Below are 22004 nucleotides of genomic sequence, written 5' to 3'. Positions count from 1 at the left end.
AGTCCCATGATAGTAATAGCCATATATTGTTAAACAAATGCACTGAAAACTAAAGGAAACTTTCATAATTAGTTTTGTACTAATTTCTATACTTCAAATTAAATATGTGATTGGGCCAGCCCAGTGTCAATCAAGAAAAGAACCAATGGGCCGCTGATCTACGTGTGTAATGGAAAAAAAAAAAAAAAAAAAAAAAAAAAAAAAAAATATATATATATATATATATATATATATATATATATTTAGTTTTTTTACCAATGTATTACAACGGCACTAACCCAGCGCCACCAATTAAGCAAAACAAAATAAAACGAATGGGCCGTCGATGTACGAGTTTTGTGGGCCGTTAAGACAAAGACAAAAAAAAAAATAGCCTAGATGTATCAGCCCAAAAAGCACGTCGGCCCACCGGGAATCTCCTAGCCTACATGCGTGGACGTCACACTTTAAATCCTACCGGTTGCCTTTGACCATCCACTTATTTAGCTGCTGGCGCATCAATTGACATGCCATCTCCTTTTCCCTCTATCTTTTTCTATTTTTAGTCCCGACAGCTTTTTTGCTTTATCCATCTTTTTCGACTCGTACGTGCTCGCTCAGCGCTCACGGCGCCCCCGCCTGCTCGCGATATTATCCCCCCCCCCTCTCTATGTCAAAATTATATGATGGAATCTTATGAATATCCTACTCTAGCCTGTTAGTCCTCTAAAAAGTTATATAACATTGAGGAAATGCAGAAATTATTTAGAAACGCACAACAGTCTACGTATAGATAAAAAAAAAAAAAAAAAAAAAAAAAAAAAAGATCATCGCTTTGGCGCCCCCCTGGTGCTGCGCGCCCCTATGCGCCGCATATAGCGCATACCCACTTTTTGCGCCACTGCCTATATTGCCAACAGAGAAGGCTATGCTAAACATGTGACATGAAGTGCGGGTGACAATAACAGGACAAGACATTACTCACCGTGTTTGTTGAGTGATTCTTACTCACCTGAGCTTTTTATGAACTCAAAGACCGTCCGACAACATCCCCAGTTGAGGTCAACAGCTGCCCACCTCCACTGTAGACAGCATTGGTAGGGCACTGCTTCCCTCTCCTGAGGCACCGGATGGTTTGCCAAAATCTCTTCGAGGCTGACCGGTAGTCCTTCTCCATGGCCCCACCGAACTCCTCCCAGGCCCGATTTTTTTGCCTCCACAACCACCCGGGCTGCAGTCCGCTTGGCCTGCCGGTACCCGTCAGCTGCCTCAGGAGTACCAAAAGCCAGCCAGGCCCAATAGGACTCCTTCTTCAGCTTGACGGCATCCCTTACTTCCGGTGTCCACCACCGGGTTCGAGGATTGCTGCCTCGACATGCACCGGAGACCGAGGGGCCGCGTCAACAATGGAGGTGGAGAACATGGTCCACTCAGACTCAATATCTCCAGACTCCCTCGGGATCCGGTCGAAGCTGCCGAGTCTGTCCAGCTTCCTCCCCGGCCATCGGATCCAACTCACCACCAGGTGGTGATCAGTTGACAGCTCCGCCCCTCTCTTCACCCGAGTGTCCAAGACATACGGCCGGAGTTCGGATGAAACGACCACAAAGTCAATCATCGACCTCCGGCCTAGGGTGTCCTAGTGCCACGTGCACTGATGGACACCCTTATACTTGAACATGGGGGCCCGCCAGCCTGCCGCCTCTCCCATAAAATGACAATTAATAGGTCATTTTCATTGCCATTTAAGTGAAATTACTGAACTTAAATATACGAGCTTGATAAAAATGATCATTCTAGAAGAAAATCTCAGATGGCACTTAGAGGCTTTTTTGCATCTGAATTCTTCTTTTAATTCCTTTTATAACTGTTTTAATTTCCCCTGCTTTTATTTTGTGTATTTTCTATGCAAAGCTCTATGAACTGCTATAGTGTGATTATTATAATTCCTTTCTATGTAAAGCTTTTGAATAACTGTTTGAATTTTCCTTGCTATATTTTTTGATTATTTTTATTCCTCTCTATATAAAGCACTTTGAATTGCCATAGTGTATGAAATGTGCTATATAAATAAACTTGCCTTGCTTTATGTTTGTGATTTAGTTAATAAAACTTGTGCACAATACGTATTTTATTCTGATTCTCTGCTTGCAACAAAGTTTATTTTACAATTTCGATATTGACTACGGGCTCTTTGTAGGACTGTACAGTAAGAAAGACATTTCCCTCCCCGGAAATGAACATTTCTTAGATTTAATAAACAATTAACACTGAGTGTTCACGGGACAAAAAGATTGATTGTAATATTAATTTTACTACATTAAACTAATTATATAAACTGATCCAAATATTCATAATTAATTATTACAAGTTATGATTGATTATTAATATTTATTTTGAGCTAATTTGCTACAAATACCACACATCAAAGATCGTTTGGAGACGATCGGCCAAGCCAGGAGTTATTCCCAGGACAACCAGGTTGGACACAAACCGACTTTCGCGATTTTCGGGAGGAGATTGGAGCTTTAACTTAAATTTCTATATTTTCATAACTGTTCACACTGACATAATGAGTTGTTCTGCAGTAAACTGTACTAGCCAAGTCTGCGCGAGTGAGAGCGAGGCAGTGATACTGTTGTGTTTATGTACTTGTCAGGAGATGGCGCTGTAGTCCACATGTTGATACCTATAAAAGGTGTAGAGTAAGAATGGAGGTGGTTGCACCTGCTGCCTAATCATGTAAATGGCTGGCACCGTTATATTGCTTGTGGGTTTGAATAAACCTTGAAGAAATGAGAAACTTTCTTGTCTTCATGATTACCTGGACCTAGACATAACAGATACCGCGACTCGGGCGCCAAGAAGCCATATTTGGACATTGCCGGTTTCAATTTTCTACAATGGTAGAGAGTGAAGGTGCGTCGTCCATCTTTTTTTACAGTCTATGGTTGACATCCATGTTTTTTCAGTGCAAGCTCTAACACGGTTGAGTTCGGCAGAATGTCCCGACCTGAAACCAATCGTTAAGTGTGTTGTGTAGTGTAAGCAAGTAAGGAAGGTTAGGTTTGTGCTCCTCTGACTGTCAAAGACTAAAATCTTTTCCAGTCAATGGAAACAGAAGAATGGAAGCAGAGTTTCCAGAAAGAAATCATTTCTGCCCAGGAACAGGAGCGGTCACAACCCCCGATTTATTTCAACAAAATAGTGAAAATACAGTTTATATAGCGCACTCTCTTCTCAGCTGTACATGATCATAACATTCATTTACAATAAAACATACATTAAAAAACCCTTTATGCTTATATATCATTAATACAATCAATGCTGTTCATAGCAAAACAACATACTCAAAAAATAAAATAACAATAAGAAGAAAAGCATCTGGGTCCAGACAGGTAAAGTAAACCATAAAAATGTAATACTCCAGTTATTGTCCCTTAATATAATACATTTATTTCAACCCTATACATCGAAGGTTTAGTTCATATACAAATGTGTTCATTTGCTTACAGAGAGAAACGACTATGAAACCATTTGCATTCTATACAAAATGTTCTGTCCAAAGAGCATTAACTAACAAGGACTGAAAATGCACATCTAGCATATAAATATATCTCCCCTTGACAAGCAATATTGATCTCGCTTCACTATGTACAACGACAGGAGTAGCAAATCCGACATCTGAGACTGTACAATCGGACGACGTCATTATTGACATTATTATTGCGTAAAAAACTAGGCAGACGATGCGCATTTCAGCGAGAAGAAACACTGTAAACCGAGAACGTGTGTAAACGTTGCTGAAATCATGCGTAATGAGGCGTAACCTTGTTCATCTTTACACACATCCAGAAGGAGTGCGCCAGTACCATAACCGCTCGTCTCTGGACCATGATTCATCTGTGTTTGATTCAAGAAGTGCTGCATGCACAAGATGTGATGTTCACACGCGGAGACAAAAGCGTGTTTTCTCCCAGAGGAACCGGTTGGATGGTGAACAGTGTGTGTGAACTGAAAAGAGGTGTTGGAGAACTGGGTCCGGCTTCACTTCTGAGCGTTTGCTGGACAGTCTTTCTCCAGCGAGTTGGTCGATGATCAAAGATAGACAGGTTTTGTAGTTAAACGACTTTGTTTAACTGGTGCAAACCTGTACCTTTCTCTGGCATGAACCAGGAGTGTGTGTGAAGCGCTGAGGTCCAGTCACACGGCAGAAACCTGCTCATCTGAAACACACACACATGAAGACGGTCAGTTAAAGCGCTGAGAGCGTCATCGACACACAGCGAAGCATCGACACAGACGGACAGCAACGGCACATCCCAAACCTCAAACGCTACTTACACCCGAGGTCACCAAAACATCACCAGCTCACATTTCACCCCAACGGAAATGATATTTTGCATAAAATAAAGCCTATTTTGTTAATTTAAGAGAAAAATGCATTTAGACTATAAAGCATTTCTGCATCACCATAGTATTCGTTTTACAGCCACTGAATTGGAAAACACACTAATAATGATTCTGGGGGCTCGTCCGGGATATTTTCGGTAGTCTTTATTAAATATGCATTAATTTGCATTTCCAGAACAGAAATCTGCACTACATTGGATAAACCAGGTTCTAAATTCTTGTTTGATTTTGTTGACATATTAAAAGGGACATATCATGAAAATCAGACTTTTTTCCATGATTAAGTGGTATAATCGGGTCCCCGGTGATGATATTAATATTAATGATATTTTGCATAAAATAAAGCCTATTTTGTACGCAGATCGGCAATCCAGAGACGATTAGTGTGACTGTAAAGAGTTTGTTCACTTGCTGAGGAAAACGCATCATTTACACTATAAAGCATTTTCAATTAGTTTTACAGCCACTGAATTGGAAAACATACTATTAATAATGATGATTTTATGATTAGCGTTGAGTTTGTCTGATCTGGGGGCTCGTCCGGGATATTCCCAGTCAGTATTCTCCTCCCTCTGTTGTTATTTTATTAAGGCAAGACACCCCAGGTGAATAGAGTAAAAATATGACAGATTTCACCCAAAAAAACTAAACAAATGTATAACAAGTTTTCTGAAATGTTGCTTAAATATACAAGTGAGGCATTAGATTATCTAATTAAATATGCATTCTTTTGCAAACATTTCCGGAACAGAAATCTGCACTACATTGGATAAAGCCAGGTTCAAAATTCTTGTTTGATTTTGTTGACATATTAAAGGGGACATATCATGAAAAAGTGTTAAAGTGCTATAATCGGGTCTGCGGTGCTTCTACCAACCCAGAAAACTTGAAAAGTGAAACCCAGTAACTGTGTTCTGGTGAGTCTTTCTCCGCAAGCATGTCAAAAAATAAGCCGATCAAATTTTGCTCCCCTTCTGACGTATGAATAGGATCTTATTATAATATTACACAAGCCTATCTGTCCCGTAACCCCTAACCCTAACCCTAACCCTATTCATTTAGTTTTTCTGAACAAATACCAAATCTAGTGCATACAAATGCATATCTGTCTGTTATGATTGTGTGACACTTGGCTTTTTATGAGATCTCTCGGCTCGATTTTCTCACAAATGTGTCCAGGCAGATTTTCTCTGCAGTTGAGCAACTTCCTCTTCTAAAACAGTAGTTGGCGCTAAACTAGGGGATTAATTTAGCGCTAGTCTCCAGGAGAAGCACTGATTTGAAACTTGCCTTTGCCTACAGCTGAGGAAAATGACCGGTGAACGGATGTGTTTCTCAACTTTCTGTCTTATTTGATCTATAATTAACTTTTTGAGGTTTTCTTTTGCAAAATGTTTATTGCATATCTAGACAGATTAGCATTTAGGGGAATCTATAAACTGAAAGCTCTGCCATCATATGTTGCTTTTTTAAATTTTTGTAAAAACGTTACATTTACTGAACAAGTCTATTTTTTTCGTTCTCCATAAATTAATGAGAACATTTCATTTAATTGAAAGGAGGGTTCCACTTATTTATTTATTTAATTGGAATTCAGTCAGCTGAACTGTTAATGTAATAAAATAATTAATGGGGAAAAAAGAACAATATACAATTTTTTCTTAACTTGCCTGTGACGTATGCAGTGCCCAGATTATTATTTTGGACAGACAAATGAAACCCTCCTTTCAATTAAATGAAATGTTCTCATTAATTTATGGAGAACGAAAGAAATAGATTCGTTCAGTGCAGACATAATCACTAATTTAGTAATTTTGCATGCGTCCGATGTAGAAAAAATTTACAAAAAGCAACATATGATGGCAGAGCTTTCAGCTTATAGATTCCCCTATCCTAGAGAGAGTGAAGAGCTACTAAGTGCTAATGTGGATTTCTGTCTAGATATGCAATAAACATTTTGCAAAAGAAAACCTCAAAAAGGTTAATTATAGATCAAATAAGACAGAAAGTTGAGAAACACATCCGTTCACCGGTCATTTTCCTCAGCTGTAGGCAAAGGCAAGTTTCAAATCAGTGCTTCTCCCGGGAGTCTAGTGTTAAATTAATCCCCTAGTTTAGCGCCATCTACTGTTTTAGAAGAGGAAGTTGCTCAACTGCATTTGTGAGAAAATCTGCCTGGACACATTTGTGAGAAAATCGAGCCGAGAGATCTCATAAAAAGCCAAGTGTCACACAATCATAACAGACAGATATGCATTTGTATGCACTAGATTTGGTATTTGTTCAGAAAAACGAAATGAATCCAGCCCTTTGGGAGATTCAGCTCGAAGGCCGGTTAGCGCCCTCTGGAGGAAGACACCATATAGCATCTTTGCAGGTAATGGGGACAGATCACAGTCTATGGGACAGATAGGCGTGTGTGCATTTGTGAATCAGGGCCGTGGAACGACAGTCTCAAAAGATTCCACAGATACAAAAGCGCATACCGGTATTCAGGGGCATTCTTTAGGCAGAACACCAATGCAAAAGACTCTGAAATTACAGGTACAGATAAAGCAAAGTTGTGGATTGTGTTGTGAGCAGCAAAGCAATGCGAGTAAGGACAATAATGCATGATTGCCGTGTGTGTGGATCTCTCGCGTGCATTCGTGGATCTCTGTGTGTGTGTGAGAGAGAATCTCTCGCGTGCATTTGTGGATTGCTTTGCGTGTGGATCTCTCGCGTGCATTTGTGGATTGCTTTGCGTGTGTGGATCTCTCGCGTGCATTTGTGGATTGCTTTGCGGGTGTAGATCTCTCGCATGCATTTGTGGATTGCTTTGCGGGTGTAGATCTCTCGCATGCATTTGTGGATTGCTTTGCGGGTGTAGATCTCTCGCATGCATTTGTGGATTGCTTTGCGTGTGTGGATCTCTCGCGTGCATTTGTGGATTGCTTTGCGTGTGTGGATCTCTCGCGTGCATTTGTGGATTGCTGCGCGCACATGTGGATCTCTCGCGTGCATTTGTGGATCTCTCGCGTGCATTTGTGGATTGCTTTGCGTGTGTGGATCTCTCGCGTGCATTTGTGGATTGCTTTGCGTGTGTGGATCTCTCGCGTGCATTTGTGGATTGCTTTGCGTGTGTGGATCTCTAGCGTGCATTTGTGGATCTCTCGCGTGCATTTGTGGATTGCTTTGCGGGTATAGATCTCTCGCGTGCATTTGTGGATTGCTTTGCGTGTGTGGATCTCTCGCGTGCATTTGTGGATTGCTGCGCGCACATGTGGATCCCTCGCGTGCATTTGTGGATTGCTTTGCGTGTGTGGATCTCTCGCGTGCATTTGTGGATTGCTGCGCGCACATGTGGATCTCTCGCGTGCATTTGTGGATTGCTGCGCGCACATGTGGATCTCTCGCGTGCATTTGTGGATTGCTGCGCGCACATGTGGATCTCTCGCGTGCATTTGTGGAAGGTTTTGAGACTGTTTTCACTCCATATCCAGCAAAGCCTGAAACTGTTCTGTGGTTGAGCACAGACGAGCACTGAACACTATTGACCAGAACATGTCACCGCTGTCTTATAAAGACCTCAGGAACTGTGGACACTTGTGGAGAAGTTCAACATGATGATGAGATGATCAGTGTAACTCCACAACAACTACAGAAATGTCTCCGCTAACATTCAGAAACTCTTCCTGAGTCTCTCCGTAAGGCTGCACTCGCTACTGGTGATTCTGGGATTCTGGATGAGGGAGATTTGCCGGAGTTTCTGAAGCTCGTGTAAAGACTCCGCCCTCTTCTGAACGGAGGCGGAGCTAAAGCTCATTTGCATTTAAAGGAACACACAAAAACGGCGTGTTTTTGCTCACCCAAAAAGGGGCAAATTTGACAAGCTCTAATAAATTATCTGGTATTTTGAGCTGAAATTTCACAGACACATTCTGAGGACACCATAGATTTACATTACATCTTGTGAAAAGGGGCATAATATGTCACCTTTAAAGGTTTTTTATGTAGGGGATTTCGGATTTCTCTTTATATGACTATATGAGAGAGAGAGAGAGAGAGAGAGAGAGAGAGAGAGAGAGAGAGAGAGAGAGAGAGAGAGAGAGAGAGAGAGAGAGAGAGAGAGAGAGAAACATGTTCAACATGTTTTTAGTAATTAAATGGTCATGAACAAACCTTCAGAATATAGATAGAAAAAACGTTGTAAAGTATGGAGTATTTAAAGCTGCTGAAGTGGAGAAAAAAAGTCACAATCTATGAACACAAATAAAAATTTCAAACGCAAATAAAAACCAGTGCATATTTTTGCCTGCATGTCTTGCCTTAATATCAGCTTTGATTAAACTCGGCACAACAAATACTACCGTGATACAGAAGAAGTAAAAAAAAATCATATTTTCCTCGTGTAATATACCATTGGCTTCTTTAGATGTGGGGGTGAGAAAATGATCAGGAAATTGTAATTCTGAAGTGAACCACTCCTTTAATATCGGCTTTGATTAAACTCCACAAATGCTGCCGTGATACAGAAGTAGTCATAAACCATCTTTTCCTGGTGTAAAATACCATTAGCTTCTTTAGCTGTGGGGGTGAAATGCGAGCCGGCCGTGTTTCCGAGCTCCGCAGGGATCGGCCACGTACCCTCCTCGCTCTCAGCCTGAGTTTGGAGAGTAACACTGGGCGGTCGGGACCGGCTGGGCTCGGCCAGGCTGTGTCTCAGCTTACACCTCTGCAAGGCCACGCTATAATCGGGCGGCTTTACGTGGGCTTTTCCTCCGTCCCGCGCGAGTGTGTCGCCCAGACTCAGGCCCTGGTACCCCGCCGGGGTCGGGGGCGGCGCCGTGAACCTATCGTCTTTGCAGGGTGATGTTACACAGTACACTGGCAGGAAGCAGGAGGACAGGTGCAGGAAGTGATGTGATGAAGGGGAAGGAGCACAGAAAACACACACACACAAACACACACAGACACAAGGCAAACATCAATTAAAGAAACGGGGTACGTAAATCAAAGAAACTGACACAAGCATGCACGAGTCACGTCGAGGATGAACGCTGAACGCTTCACACAAACAGGGCACAAAAACACGCTTCTGCAACATTTATCTCTGATAGAAGAACATTAAATAAATAAAACCAGGGTTTGAAATGAACTTTTTCACTCACCGGCCAATTTGGCTACTAAATCTTTAATTTACCGGCCATTCAGAACTTCTACTAGCCAACCCAAAAAAAACATAATAATAATAATAAATAAATAAACCAGATGTCACAGCTTGAAATTTGGATTTCATACATTCATTTCTTATTCAAACCTGTGGTCTCAGGATAAGCCAGGATTTGCTAAAATTGTTTACCAAATGCTTTATAATCTTCGCTGTTGCTTCATTGCAAATGAACAAGCGTGTCGTTATTTGTAGCGTAGTGACACATAAGTGAGCCAGATATGAGCAGATTCTGTGCAATACGCTGTATTTAATATATCATGACTCACGGGTATTTGTCCTAAATCTGCGCAGATTTGTCTTGTACGATTCCAGCAAAGTGAGTAAATATAATAAGTAACATGGCAAATTGGCTCGTGATCTGACAGCATTACACACCACAGTTCATTCTACCCGCATTTGGCGAGTGTTCATTTCAAACCCTGAATAGAACGTAGAAATGAAAATGTGTCACGGGTTGATTCTCTAACTAGTTTATAGTTACTGATAGTGATGCTCATGTCCTTTTTGTTCTTTTTGGAACAAATGTTCCAGTGTTTTTTTAATGAGGCTGAATGTTGGGTTTGGTCATTAAAAGAAGCGACTAATAAACTGTGTTCTTCTACTATGAACTGAAGATCAGTGCAACAGATTTTCTATGAATTTAAGTGCATTTGACGTGTAAGAACTGAAGTGAGCTGGACGATGACATCACTGTTTTCTCCAGAGCGGCTGTATAGATAAATAAACTAAATTAATAACTTTTTTACAACAGAAATGAACCATCACTGAACTTTCTTAAGCTGGAATATGACGCTATTTTCTTCTAGAAACAAACTCTGTTGCATTATTTTCCTGTTATCACTGTAAAGCTGCTTTGAAACACTCTGTATTGTATAAAGCGCTGTATAAATAAAGGTGACTTGATTTGACTTTAAAACTAGATAGATTAGAGGATAATTGATTGCTCACCGAGGCACCAAAGCATCATGTGTTGACTTTCTAGCAACTCACTGTTACTACTGTTATAGTACTTAGAAATCAGAGACATTACTTAATGAAAATAAAGGTAATCTTTTAACTGTCAACCCCTTTTTGAGCATAGATGAGAAAATGCACTATCCAAATACATCTGACTTTGATTAAACAGATGCCTTTATTGTAAAAGTGTATCAAGACACCAGTTTATGCCCTATTTGTGCAAAGCGCAGGACGTCCTGGGTAAATCGCTCTACTGATGTACAGTAGTCAACATTTGAAGTGGATCAAAAAAGTTCGGTTCAAGAACGGGTATTGTTCAAAATTCATGTATAACTTTGATGAAAGGTTTTGATCCACTTCAAATGTTGACTACTATATACTGTATATATACATGTGTGTCCTCGAGGTATCAAGACACAAGCACTCAGCAGCGCAAGCCAAAAGAGCTGCACATTGAGAGGATAGTGAAATCTGCCGTGTCACGTGTAGAAGCCGAAGCTCACGCTCACCTATGAGTCCCTTCTCCGTGCTGGACGTGATCATCTTGTACGCAGGATCTGTGCTGTTCTGCCCGTCGGAGGCTGCGTGATCTGAGCTCTTGCGTTTGATGGTGCCGTAGCTTCCCTCGTAAGTGTCCGACAGCGAGCTAGAGGACTGACTGAGCTCAGAGCCGTCTCTGGAGCCGGTCTCCACCTCAGCGATCGGGCCGCCCATGGGCGTGTGGCGGTGGGTGAGCAGGTCCGGGGCGCGCGTCCCTGGGAGAGTCTGGAGGCTGTCGTGGGAGTTACTGGAGCAGGAGGTCCAGCTCCCGCGCCCGCTGTCGGCCATCTCAGAGACCGAGGAGTGTTCGGGTACCGTTAGCTCCTCACCGCTCGTCGAACACGGGACTCTGGACTCCCTCAGCGCAGAGGGTCGAAGTGAAGATGAACTACGGCGAAAGAAAAGTGCACAGTGACTGAGAGTCGAAAATAGAGTCAATAACTGGAGACTTACAACTGGAGACTTATAACTGGAGACTTACAACTGGAGACTTACAACTGGAGACTTACAACTGGAGACTTACAACTGGAGACTTATAACTGGAGACTTACAACTGGAGACTTACAACTGGAGACTTACAACTGGAGACTTATAACTGGAGACTTATAACTGGAGACTTACAACTGGAGACTTACAACTGGAGACTTACAACTGGAGACTTATAACTGGAGACTTATAACTGGAGACTTACAACTGGAGACTTACAACTGGAGACTTACAACTGGAGTCTTATAACTGGAGACTTACAACTGGAGACTTACAACTGGAGTCAATAACTAGAGACTTACAACTGGAGACTTATAACTGGAGTCAATAACTGGAGACTTACAACTGGAGACTTATAACTGGAGTCAATAACTAGAGACTTACAACTGGAGACTTATAACTGGAGACTTATAACTGGAGACTTATAACTGGAGACTTACAACTGGAGACTTACAACTGGAGACTTACAACTGGAGACTTACAACTGGAGACTTATAACTGGAGACTTACAACTGGAGACCTAAAACTGGAGACTTACAACTGGAGACTTACAACTGGAGACTTACAACTGGAGTCAATAACTGGAGACTTACAACTGGAGACTTATAACTGGAGTCAATAACTAGAGACTTACAACTGGAGACTTACAACTGGAGACTTATAACTGGAGACTTATAACTGGAGTCAATAACTAGAGACTTACAACTGGAGACTTATAACTGGAGTCAATAACTAGAGACTTACAACTGGAGACTTACAACTGGAGACTTACAACTGGAGACTTACAACTGGAGACTTACAACTGGAGACTTACAACTGGAGACTTACAACTGGAGTCAATAATTAGAGACTTACAACTGGAGACTTATAACTGGAGACTTACAACTGGAGACTTACAACTGGAGACTTACAACTGGAGACGCCATAATCATCTGCTGTTTTTAAACAATAGCCCAATTGAAAAAGCATTTTGTTACTCAGGTAATCAAATTTGAACTTCACAAAAAAAAAGGTGTTGTGGGATATATACCTCATGCCGGACATTTCCAGACATAATTATTTACTTTTATTAAGTTTTGCATTTGTATAGAGATTTAGGCATTATCAAAGACTACTTTGTTTGTGATTAGTTTGTGCATTATGATCAAACAAAGACACAGAAAGCATTATGTTACCCATAATAAATTTCAAACTTCAAAATTCAACAAAAGGCTAAGGCTGAGGTGTTGTGTGATATGCACCTGGTGCCGGGCTGCGTGAGGTCGGCGTGAGAGTTCGCGGGCGTCTCTGACGGGCAGCTGACGGTGTTTGCTGTGAGCATGGAGTCCACAGAGCTGTTACTGACGATGCTGGAGCGGGAGGAGATCTCGCTGGAGTCGGACAGCTCAGATCTGACGACCGGCATCAGGGCGTAACCTATCAGACAGAGCAGACAGAAGATCAGTGTGTGTGTCGTCACACTCGCAGGACATCATGAGCACGACACGGAGCCAACAGAGCAATGCAAACATCTGCCTTTATTACACAACTGAGGAAACTCACAGCCAGATCATTTAAAGTGAAGAACCATCGACGATGGCACAATCACAACACATCAACTCATCAGCTCTCTGAACAACACATCAACTCATCAACTCATCTGCTCCCTGAACAATGCATGACATTACACTTAAAAGCACTTCAAAGATCCTGCCATCATTCACTCAACTCGTGTGAAACACAAACGCTGAGTGTTTTGTGTGAAAAAATAAATAAAAATGAATCACACACTCGATCTAATCGTGTTGCGACCTATCTTGACGTGTCAACTTTGATCACTCAAATGACATCTGAGAGTGTGGCTCGATGACAGGATCTTCATCAACTCATCAACTCCCTGAACAATGCATGACATCACACTTAAAAGCACTTCAAAGATCCCGTCATCATTCACTCAACTCGTGTGAAACACAAACGGTGATGGTTTTGTGTGAAGAATAACCAATAATGAACCACACACTCGATCTAATCGTGTTGCGATCGCTGTCAAACCTGTCAGCTTTGAGAGAAAACTGAGTGAATGTGGCTCGATGATGATGATGATGATGACAGGATCTCTGGCTGAACTAGTGTTTAACTCAGGTGACACGTGATCAGGTCATCACACAGTTTTCCTCCTGCAGTGTCTGTCTGTCCTCTCAGTGTGTTTCAGACTGTCTGTCTGCTGATCGTCCTGTCTCAACGCCTCGCTCCTGTCCCTGGACTGGCTCCTGTCTCTAAAGAGTGTGAAGGGGGACCTGAAGCGCTTGCGTGGCTTCTCTTGCGGCCTCTGTCTATTCTCGTGCTGTCTGTCGCTCTGACAGGTCATCTTCAGCATCTGTCTATGAAGGAAAGCCCCACCTATGCCGTATGTGCGCGCTGGCGCTCGAGTGTTGACCTCGCTGGCCAGAGACGACGACGACCCCGACAGATTCAGTCTGGGAGCTCCGGCTGCTGGGAGAGAATCATGGGAAAATTTCAGGATCAATTAAATTCATTTGTATAGCGCTTTCACAATACACATCGTTTCAAAGCAGCTTTACAGAAAATGCACGAGTCCACATTATAACTTAGAGTGATCTGTTATCAGAGGTGATCTAAGTTATGCATTTCAGAATCAATGAATCATGGGAATATTTCAGAATCAATGAAGCCTTAATGCATGCATATCATTAGAGACACAATTAACCCTGTAATGCCTGACATGTGAAATAATAGTCTTTTTAAATGGATGTTTATCGGCCCTTTTAACAACATAATTAAAAAAAAAAATCTAGTGCATATAAAAATATGCACTGATATATTTTAGTGCTGGCCATCCAAAATAAAAGTTTGTGTTTACATAATATGTGTGTATGTACTGTGTATATATAAATACACACACATATGCATGTATATATTTAAGAATTTTTTTTATTTATATATCAAATATTAATATTATGTATACATATATATACAGTTTATACATGGAAATATTTCTTAAATATATACATGCATGTGTGTGTATTTATATATACACACAGTACACACACATATATTATGTAAACACAAACTTTTATTTTGGATGCGATTAATCACGATTAATGGTTGCCCAACACTAATATACACTCACCTAAAGGATTATTAGGAACACCATACTAATACTGTGTTTGACCCCCTTTCGCCTTCAGAACTGCCTTAATTCTACGTGGCACTGATTCAACAAGGTGCTGAAAGCATTCTTTAGAAATGTTGGCCCATATTGATAGGATAGCATCTTGCAGTTGATGGAGATTTGTGGGATGCACATCCAGGGCACGAAGCTCCCGTTCCACCACATCCCAAAGATGCTCTATTGGGTTGAGATCTGGTGACTGTGGGGGCCATTTTAGTACAGTGAACTCATTGTCATGTTCAAGAAACCAATTTGAAATGATTCGAGCTTTGTGACATGGTGCATTATCCTGCTGGAAGTAGCCATCAGAGGATGGGTACATGGTGGTCATAAAGGGATGGACATGGTCAGAAACAATGCTCAGGTAGGCCGTGGCATTTAAACGATGCCCAATTGGCACTAAGGGGCCTAAAGTGTGCCGAGAAAACATCCCCCACACCATTACACCACCACCACCAGCCTGCACAGTGGTAACAAGGCATGATGGATCCATGTTCTCATTCTGTTTACGCCAAATTCTGACTCTACCATCTGAATGTCTCAACAGAAATCGAGACTCATCAGACCAGGCAACATTTTTCCAGTCTTCAACTGTCCAATTTTGGTGAGCTCATGCAAATTGTAGCCTCTTTTTCCTATTTGTAGTGGAGATGAGTGGTACCCGGTGGGGTCTTCTGCTGTTGTAGCCCATCCGCCTCAAGGTTGTGCGTGTTGTGGCTTCACAAATGCTTTGCTGCATACCTCGGTTGTAACGAGTGGTTATTTCAGTCAAAGTTGCTCTTCTATCAGCTTGAATCAGTCGGCCCATTCTCCTCTGACCTCTAGCATCAACAAGGCATTTTCGCCCACAGGACTGCCGCATACTGGATGTTTTTCCCTTTTCACACCATTCTTTGTAAACCCTAGAAATGGTTGTGCGTGAAAATCCCAGTAACTGAGCAGATTGTGAAATACTCAGACCGGCCCGTCTGGCACCAACAACCATGCCACGCTCAAAATTGCTTAAATCACCTTTCTTTCCCATTCTGACATTCAGTTTGGAGTTCAGGAGATTGTCTTGACCAGGGCCACACCCCTAAATGCATTGAAGCAACTGCCATGTGATTGGTTGATTAGATAATTGCATTAATGAGAAATTGAACAGGTGTTCCTAATAATCCTTTATGTGAGTGTATCTATATGGCCAAAAACTAAGATGAAATTCTGATGCTTGTGATGTAAATCAATGAGATCTTTATAACAGTATAGCAGATACTGCCATTAAATCATATAAAATCACTCTATATCTGCCAATAATGTCTTAGTAAGATGATATTTAAATGCTTAGTTTTATGATCAAAGCTCTGTAGTTTTAAAACATATAATGCAATGCAATACAACGATGATTGAGAGATGAAAAATAAACGTGATCAAAAGCCTGATGATAATATTTGATACTTGATTTTTCTAAAAAATTAAAAAATGATGTCTGGATAATCAAGTAAACCGAAGCTGCGTTAGTCTGAAATATTACTAACAATATGAAAGTTATTCTTATGTTTCCTTGATATAAATCAGAGCAGATTTGACAGCAGAAACACACGAGCTGAAGGAGGACGATTGTACAATTACACTAAAAGACTTTTACTTGATAAAAGAGTCTAAACTCTCAATCAGAGACAGAAGGACTGGAGGAGACTGTGTGCGACAGGATTATTGATCATGTTAGAGGCGTTACAAATGTGCAAATCTAATATGATACAGTAGCTTATAATATGATACTACATATAGATATAATATGATATCTAATATGATACTGTAGAGCTAGCATCTGCTCCAGTGCGTCCGCTTTCAGCACGTAAATGATGAGAAGTTGAGAGCCACTACTGAGATGAATACAGCAGAAGACCAGGAACAGAAAATATAGTCATGTCTTTATGTTTAAAAAATGTTCTTTAACCCTCGCTTGTCTGGCTTCCGCTACTCTAAGCAATGCCTGAAGTGTATTTTGAGCACTTCTTGTGTTGTTTTTGCCTCTTCATGATGACCCGCTCACTGCATTCCTCGTTTGTAAGTCGCTTTGGACAAAGGCGTCTGCTAAATGACTAATTGTAAATATTGTTTTACAGTGACTGAGATGGTTTGTCGCACCTTTGCGAGGAGATCCCTGAGGGGAGACGGTGGGACTGGAGTGCAGGGACGAGACGGTGGACGGGTCCTCGGCTCTCTTCACGCTCGCGTCGTCGGCCTTCTTCGGCGTCTGAGGCGAGTTGGGACCTGAAGTGAGTAAGTAAACTTTATTTATAAAGCACCTATCACAGAGAGAAATCACAAAGTGCTTTACAAAGTGCTACAATTTTAAAATAAAAGAACAATAAAACACAGATAACACTATCACAGCTAAAAACAAAACATAAAAGCCCAAGAAAAGTCAGTCACAAGTCGCACGGGTATATTTGGGGTAAAATAAGTCAATATTATATATGTGACCCTGGATCACATGTCGCCTGGGTTTATCTGTGGCAATAGCCAACAATACATTGTATGGGTCAAAATTATGGATTTTTCTTTTATGCCAAAAATCATTAGGATATTAAGTAAAGATCATGATCCATGAAGATATTTTGTACATTTCCTTCCGTAAATATATATACAAAATATCTGTGTGAGTGAATGCAGCAAAAGCGCGAAGATAAATGAACAACTTTAAAGGAGATTTTCTCAATGTTTTGATTTTTTGCACCCTCAGATTCCAGATTTACAATAGTCGAATCTCAGCCAAATATTGTCCTATCCTAACAAACCACACATCAATGGAAAGCTTATTTATTCATCATAGATCTAAATTTTTTAAAAATGTACTCTTATGACTGGCTTTGTGGCCCAGGGTCACATATGTAAAATGATGGAATTGTGTATGAGGACCCAAAATAAAAAAATCTTGATCTCTGATCTTGTATTTTCAGATATATGGACTGGAAACAAGACAAAAATACTAAGTAAGAAAAGCATTGCAGTGTTTCAGTGCAGATGTTTCTTATGAAAAAAGGCTCGATAGAATAAGTAAAAATGATATCTGTAAAATGATGGAATGTGTGTGAGGACCCAAACGCATCACGTGATGATGGTGTAGCACATGTGTGAGATGGAGACGGGTCACGTACTGAAGGAGGCGCTCAGGTCTTTAGCGAGGCTCTTCTTGCGCAGCGGGTACAGGCTAACGGGAGGAACCTGGAGCACCTGAGACACGCGGTTCTGCGGCCGGGAGGAGGACGGGCCCGAGCGCAGCGACACCGGAGACATGTCCGACTTAGTGGAGCGCCGCTCGTTCAGGTTCTTCGACACTGCAGGAACACACACACACACACACACATACACACACACACAACAACAACATCAGGAACGGCGTTTGAGTGACAGATCATCATGGTGTTCTTCAACAGTGCAGGAACACACACACACACACACACACACACACACACACACATACACAAACACACACACAACATCAGGAACGGCGTTTGAGTGACAGATCATCATAGTGTTCTTCAACAATGCAGGAACACACACACACACACACACACACACACAACATCAGGAACTGAGTTAGAGTGACAGATCATCATAGTGTTCTTCAACACTGCAGGAACACACACACACACACACACACACACACACACACACACACACACACACACACACACACACTCATTAGCTGTGTTTCCATCCACCTGTTTTTATGCAGATTTTGGGATTTCGCATTTAAAAAAAGCTGGATGGAAAAAAAGTGATTTTTTTAGTAGAAGATGTGAATAAACTTCGATGAAAACACATTTACTTAATAAATCCCTCAAAACCTCATGTGACTTTGCCTGTGATTGGATAGCTGGAGTAATCAGTGGACCAATGGCGTCGCAGCGTCTCTAATGTTGGTTTGGTGTTTCTGAAAGTGTGTGATCAGAATGATTGGGTTTAACTCCCTCCAGAAGCGTCTCACACACACGAGTGTGTTCCCGAACGCCAGCATCAGAACGCTGGAGAACATCACAGCGTTTACTGAGTCTCGTCTGACGCTCTGAGACACACTCGTTTATGATGGAGGGAAACAGCCTCGATGCAGAAACTCAGTTTATTACTGATATTCTGAGCCGGTTTCCCAGGAAGTGATGATTTTGTTCTCTTGAATGCATGCGCTTTATTTGCAAATGTTTTGTGCCGTATTCAAACCCATATTAAACTGGCAACACTTTAAAATAAGGTCCCATTACTTTACATTAGTTGATGTGTGAACTACCGATATTTGTTACATCTGTTTATTAATCTTTGTTAATGTTAGTAAATAAAATTGGACTGTTCATTGCTATTATGTTAATTAAATAATTTTAACACACGCAACTTTTGATTGTAAATGTTGAAATAAACATAAAGATAAATAAATGCTGTAGAATTATTGTTTATTGTTAGTTCAGGTTAACTAATGTAAAGGGATAAAACACCTTATTGTAAAGTGTTACTGTTAAACTTGCAGCGTTGGATGGAAGCAGAGCTACTGACGTTCCTTCATTAATTCAACTAAACACTCGGCTATAGTACAACTCTACAGTCTGAGGTGAACAAAAGGCCCAGATCGTTTCAAGGCATTATCATCACAAACATGAACAACACTAGGACACCCACTGAGCTCCTGCGACTACTCCGCTGAATCACAGCATCACGGACATCAAGCAAATCCAGATCATTTTCAGTCTTACATCTAGCACTTTTCCTTCCGCCCACTAGATGGCAGTGACCAGCCGTGTGAAATCTGGGGCCGGTTGCAGAAGGAATTAGTCAAGAGGTAATCAGTCTTACTTTCTGATTCAAATTAGACTGATCTACCTCTTTATATAACTGACTTAAAGTTAGCGCCAGTCTTGAAGAAAACATTTAGATGACTAACTTTTAAAACTAGCCGAGCAGCAGGGACAGTTAGTCTGGTAACACACACACTCACACTCTCACACACACACACACACACACAAGAAACTGAGTTTGAGTGACAGGGACAGTTAGTCTGGTAACACTCACACACACACACACACACACACACACAAACACACACACACACACACACACACACACACTCTCTCTCTCTTTCTCTCACACACTCACACACACACACACACACACACACACACACACACACACACACACACACACACACAAGAAACTGAGTTTGAGTGACAGGGACAGTTACTCTGGTAACACTCACACACACACACACACGCTCACACACACACCAACCCCAGGAACTGAGTTTGAGTGACAGGGACAGTTAGTCTAGTAACACGTTACAATAAGGTTCATTAGTTAACATTAATGTATTAACTAACATGAACTAACCCTGAGCAATACATTTGTTACTGTATTTGTTATAATAAAATAAAAACAATATCCAAAATCCAGCTGTTCATTGTTTGTTCATGTTAGTTCACAGTGCATTAACTAATGTTAAAAAAATTCTGTATTAGTAAATGTTGAAATTAACATTAACTAACATTAATAAATGCGGTATAAGTGCAGTTCATTATTAGTTAACTAATAACTAATGAACCTTATTGTACAGTGCTACCATTGTTTCTCTTGATTTGATTTGATTACATTAATTTTTGAATGTGTAAATTGTGGTATTGTCATTTTGCGATTCTTTTTGTGTGAAACTTTTGACCAGGTCTCCGGAAGAAGAGACAGCGATATCTCAGTGTGATTCTCCTGGGGTCTTCATCACCCTGAGGGGGTTTATTCTGAGATAACAACCGGCTGCATGTACACTATCACACTTATTACACGGATACTCGTCACAAGAGTAATGACTGAGGAGACGCACGTGTGCTGTAGGCCGGCTCGCACTGCAGGGACATGATCTGCAGCTTGTCCTCGTCCTCCTCCACCTCCAGGTGTGCCAGATACTGCTTGACCCGCCGGGACATCTGGGCGTCCTCGTACAGCTTCCTGGCGTTGAGCAGAGAGCTGCGCCGCACACGCTTCTTGTGGCCCGCCTGGACCTCCAGCAGGTTTGAGTTGGTGCTGGCCTGACTCAGAGACCTGAGGGAGAGCGAGACACGACACACATCACCGTCACTCCCGTGGGAGACGCTCGCGGGCAAACGGGAAGACGTTCACAAACAGAAACAGAGCATCTAGTCAAGTCAAGTCCCCTTCATTTATACAGCGCTTTAACAATATAGATGTTTCACAGCCGCTTTACAGTGATAACAGGAGATTACAGTCACAGAGAGTGTTCTGGCTTTACAGCAGATCTAGAATACAGTTATTGTCCAGATAAACTTCAAAAACATGAATCTGTGAAATGCTGACGGCGTGCACATGCGTATTACGTGTTTAGTCTATAGATATGCAGGTTTGAATATATATGTGCGCAGGCGTGTAGTCTTTCTCTACAAATGACCCGAATCTACACAAATGTAACGGTTTCACAGATAAATGAGACGATGCATTTCTTCTGGTCTTGCAAATGTGAACAACGGAAACTCATTTGTGTGAATCTTGTTTTTCAATTCCTGAAATAGTTTTATTTTTGGAGAACTGTCTTATATGTACACTACCATCTAAAGGTTTGGGGTTAAGAATTTTTTTTTTTTAAGAAATTTATACTTTTATTCAGGAATGACGTATTAAATTGATCAAAAGTGATGTCTAATATAACGTCTATTTCAAATAAATGCTGTTCTTTTGAACTTTCTATTCATCAAAGAATCCTGAAAGTAAAATATGAACTGTTTCGAACATTGATAATAATCATAAATGTTTCTTGATCATCAAATCCTCATATCAGAGTGATTTCTGAAGGATCATGTGACTCTGAAGACTGGAGTAATGATGCTGAAAATTCAGCTTTGATCACAGGAATAAATTACACTTTACTATATATTCACATATATACTATATTTCACTGTTTTTACTGTATTTTTGACCAAATAGCCTTAGTGACTTCTTTCAGGAAATGTTTTGGAAGTATGTGATGTTATGAAATTTCTATTTGTGAAAGTCCTTCCATTCATTTGTAAATATGAAATGTTAAAGATAAACCTCATTAATTTGGCAGTCAGAGCAAACAATGCCTACAGCAGCGTAACGCGGCCATGCAACGCATTCAGCTCCATTAATGCAACAAATAAAAAGAATAAATAGATTAAAACAGACGAGCATGATCAGTTACATGAAGATCAGTGGTTTAGAGGATGAGGGGAATGAAGGAAGAGTTGC

General features: G+C 41.1%; 1 protein-coding gene across 26 annotated transcripts in view; it reads right to left on the bottom strand.

Annotated features, from left to right (window-relative positions):
• Nucleotides 1–2001: 2001 nt before the first annotated feature.
• rapgef6 (Rap guanine nucleotide exchange factor (GEF) 6) overlaps nucleotides 2002–22004 on the bottom strand; it is a 158389-nt gene continuing 138386 nt past the window's right edge. For 5 of the 26 annotated variants that reach the window (XM_079847102.1, XM_079847122.1, XM_079847121.1 and 2 more), the window contains 8 exons: nucleotides 20605–20822; nucleotides 17903–18082; nucleotides 16890–17015; nucleotides 13967–14059; nucleotides 12829–13003; nucleotides 11071–11489; nucleotides 8944–9258; nucleotides 2002–4205 (listed from right to left, as the gene is read on the bottom strand). In XM_079847102.1, the coding sequence (XP_079703228.1) occupies nucleotides 4183–4205; nucleotides 8944–9258; nucleotides 11071–11489; nucleotides 12829–13003; nucleotides 13967–14059; nucleotides 16890–17015; nucleotides 17903–18082; nucleotides 20605–20822 (1549 nt within the window). In that variant the 3' untranslated portion in view covers nucleotides 2002–4182. The remainder of the gene's footprint in view (nucleotides 4206–8943; nucleotides 9259–11070; nucleotides 11490–12828; nucleotides 13004–13966; nucleotides 14060–16889; nucleotides 17016–17902; nucleotides 18083–20604; nucleotides 20823–22004) is intronic. The other 21 variants (XM_079847123.1, XM_079847103.1, XM_079847125.1 and 18 more) reach the window with 7 other exon arrangements.

Source organism: Squalius cephalus (genome assembly GCF_949319135.1).
Source record: "Squalius cephalus genome assembly, chromosome: 17".
Classification (NCBI taxonomy): Eukaryota; Metazoa; Chordata; class Actinopteri; order Cypriniformes; family Leuciscidae; genus Squalius; species Squalius cephalus.
Note: the sequence above shows the minus strand (reverse complement) of the source record. Positions and strands in the feature narration are given on the sequence as shown.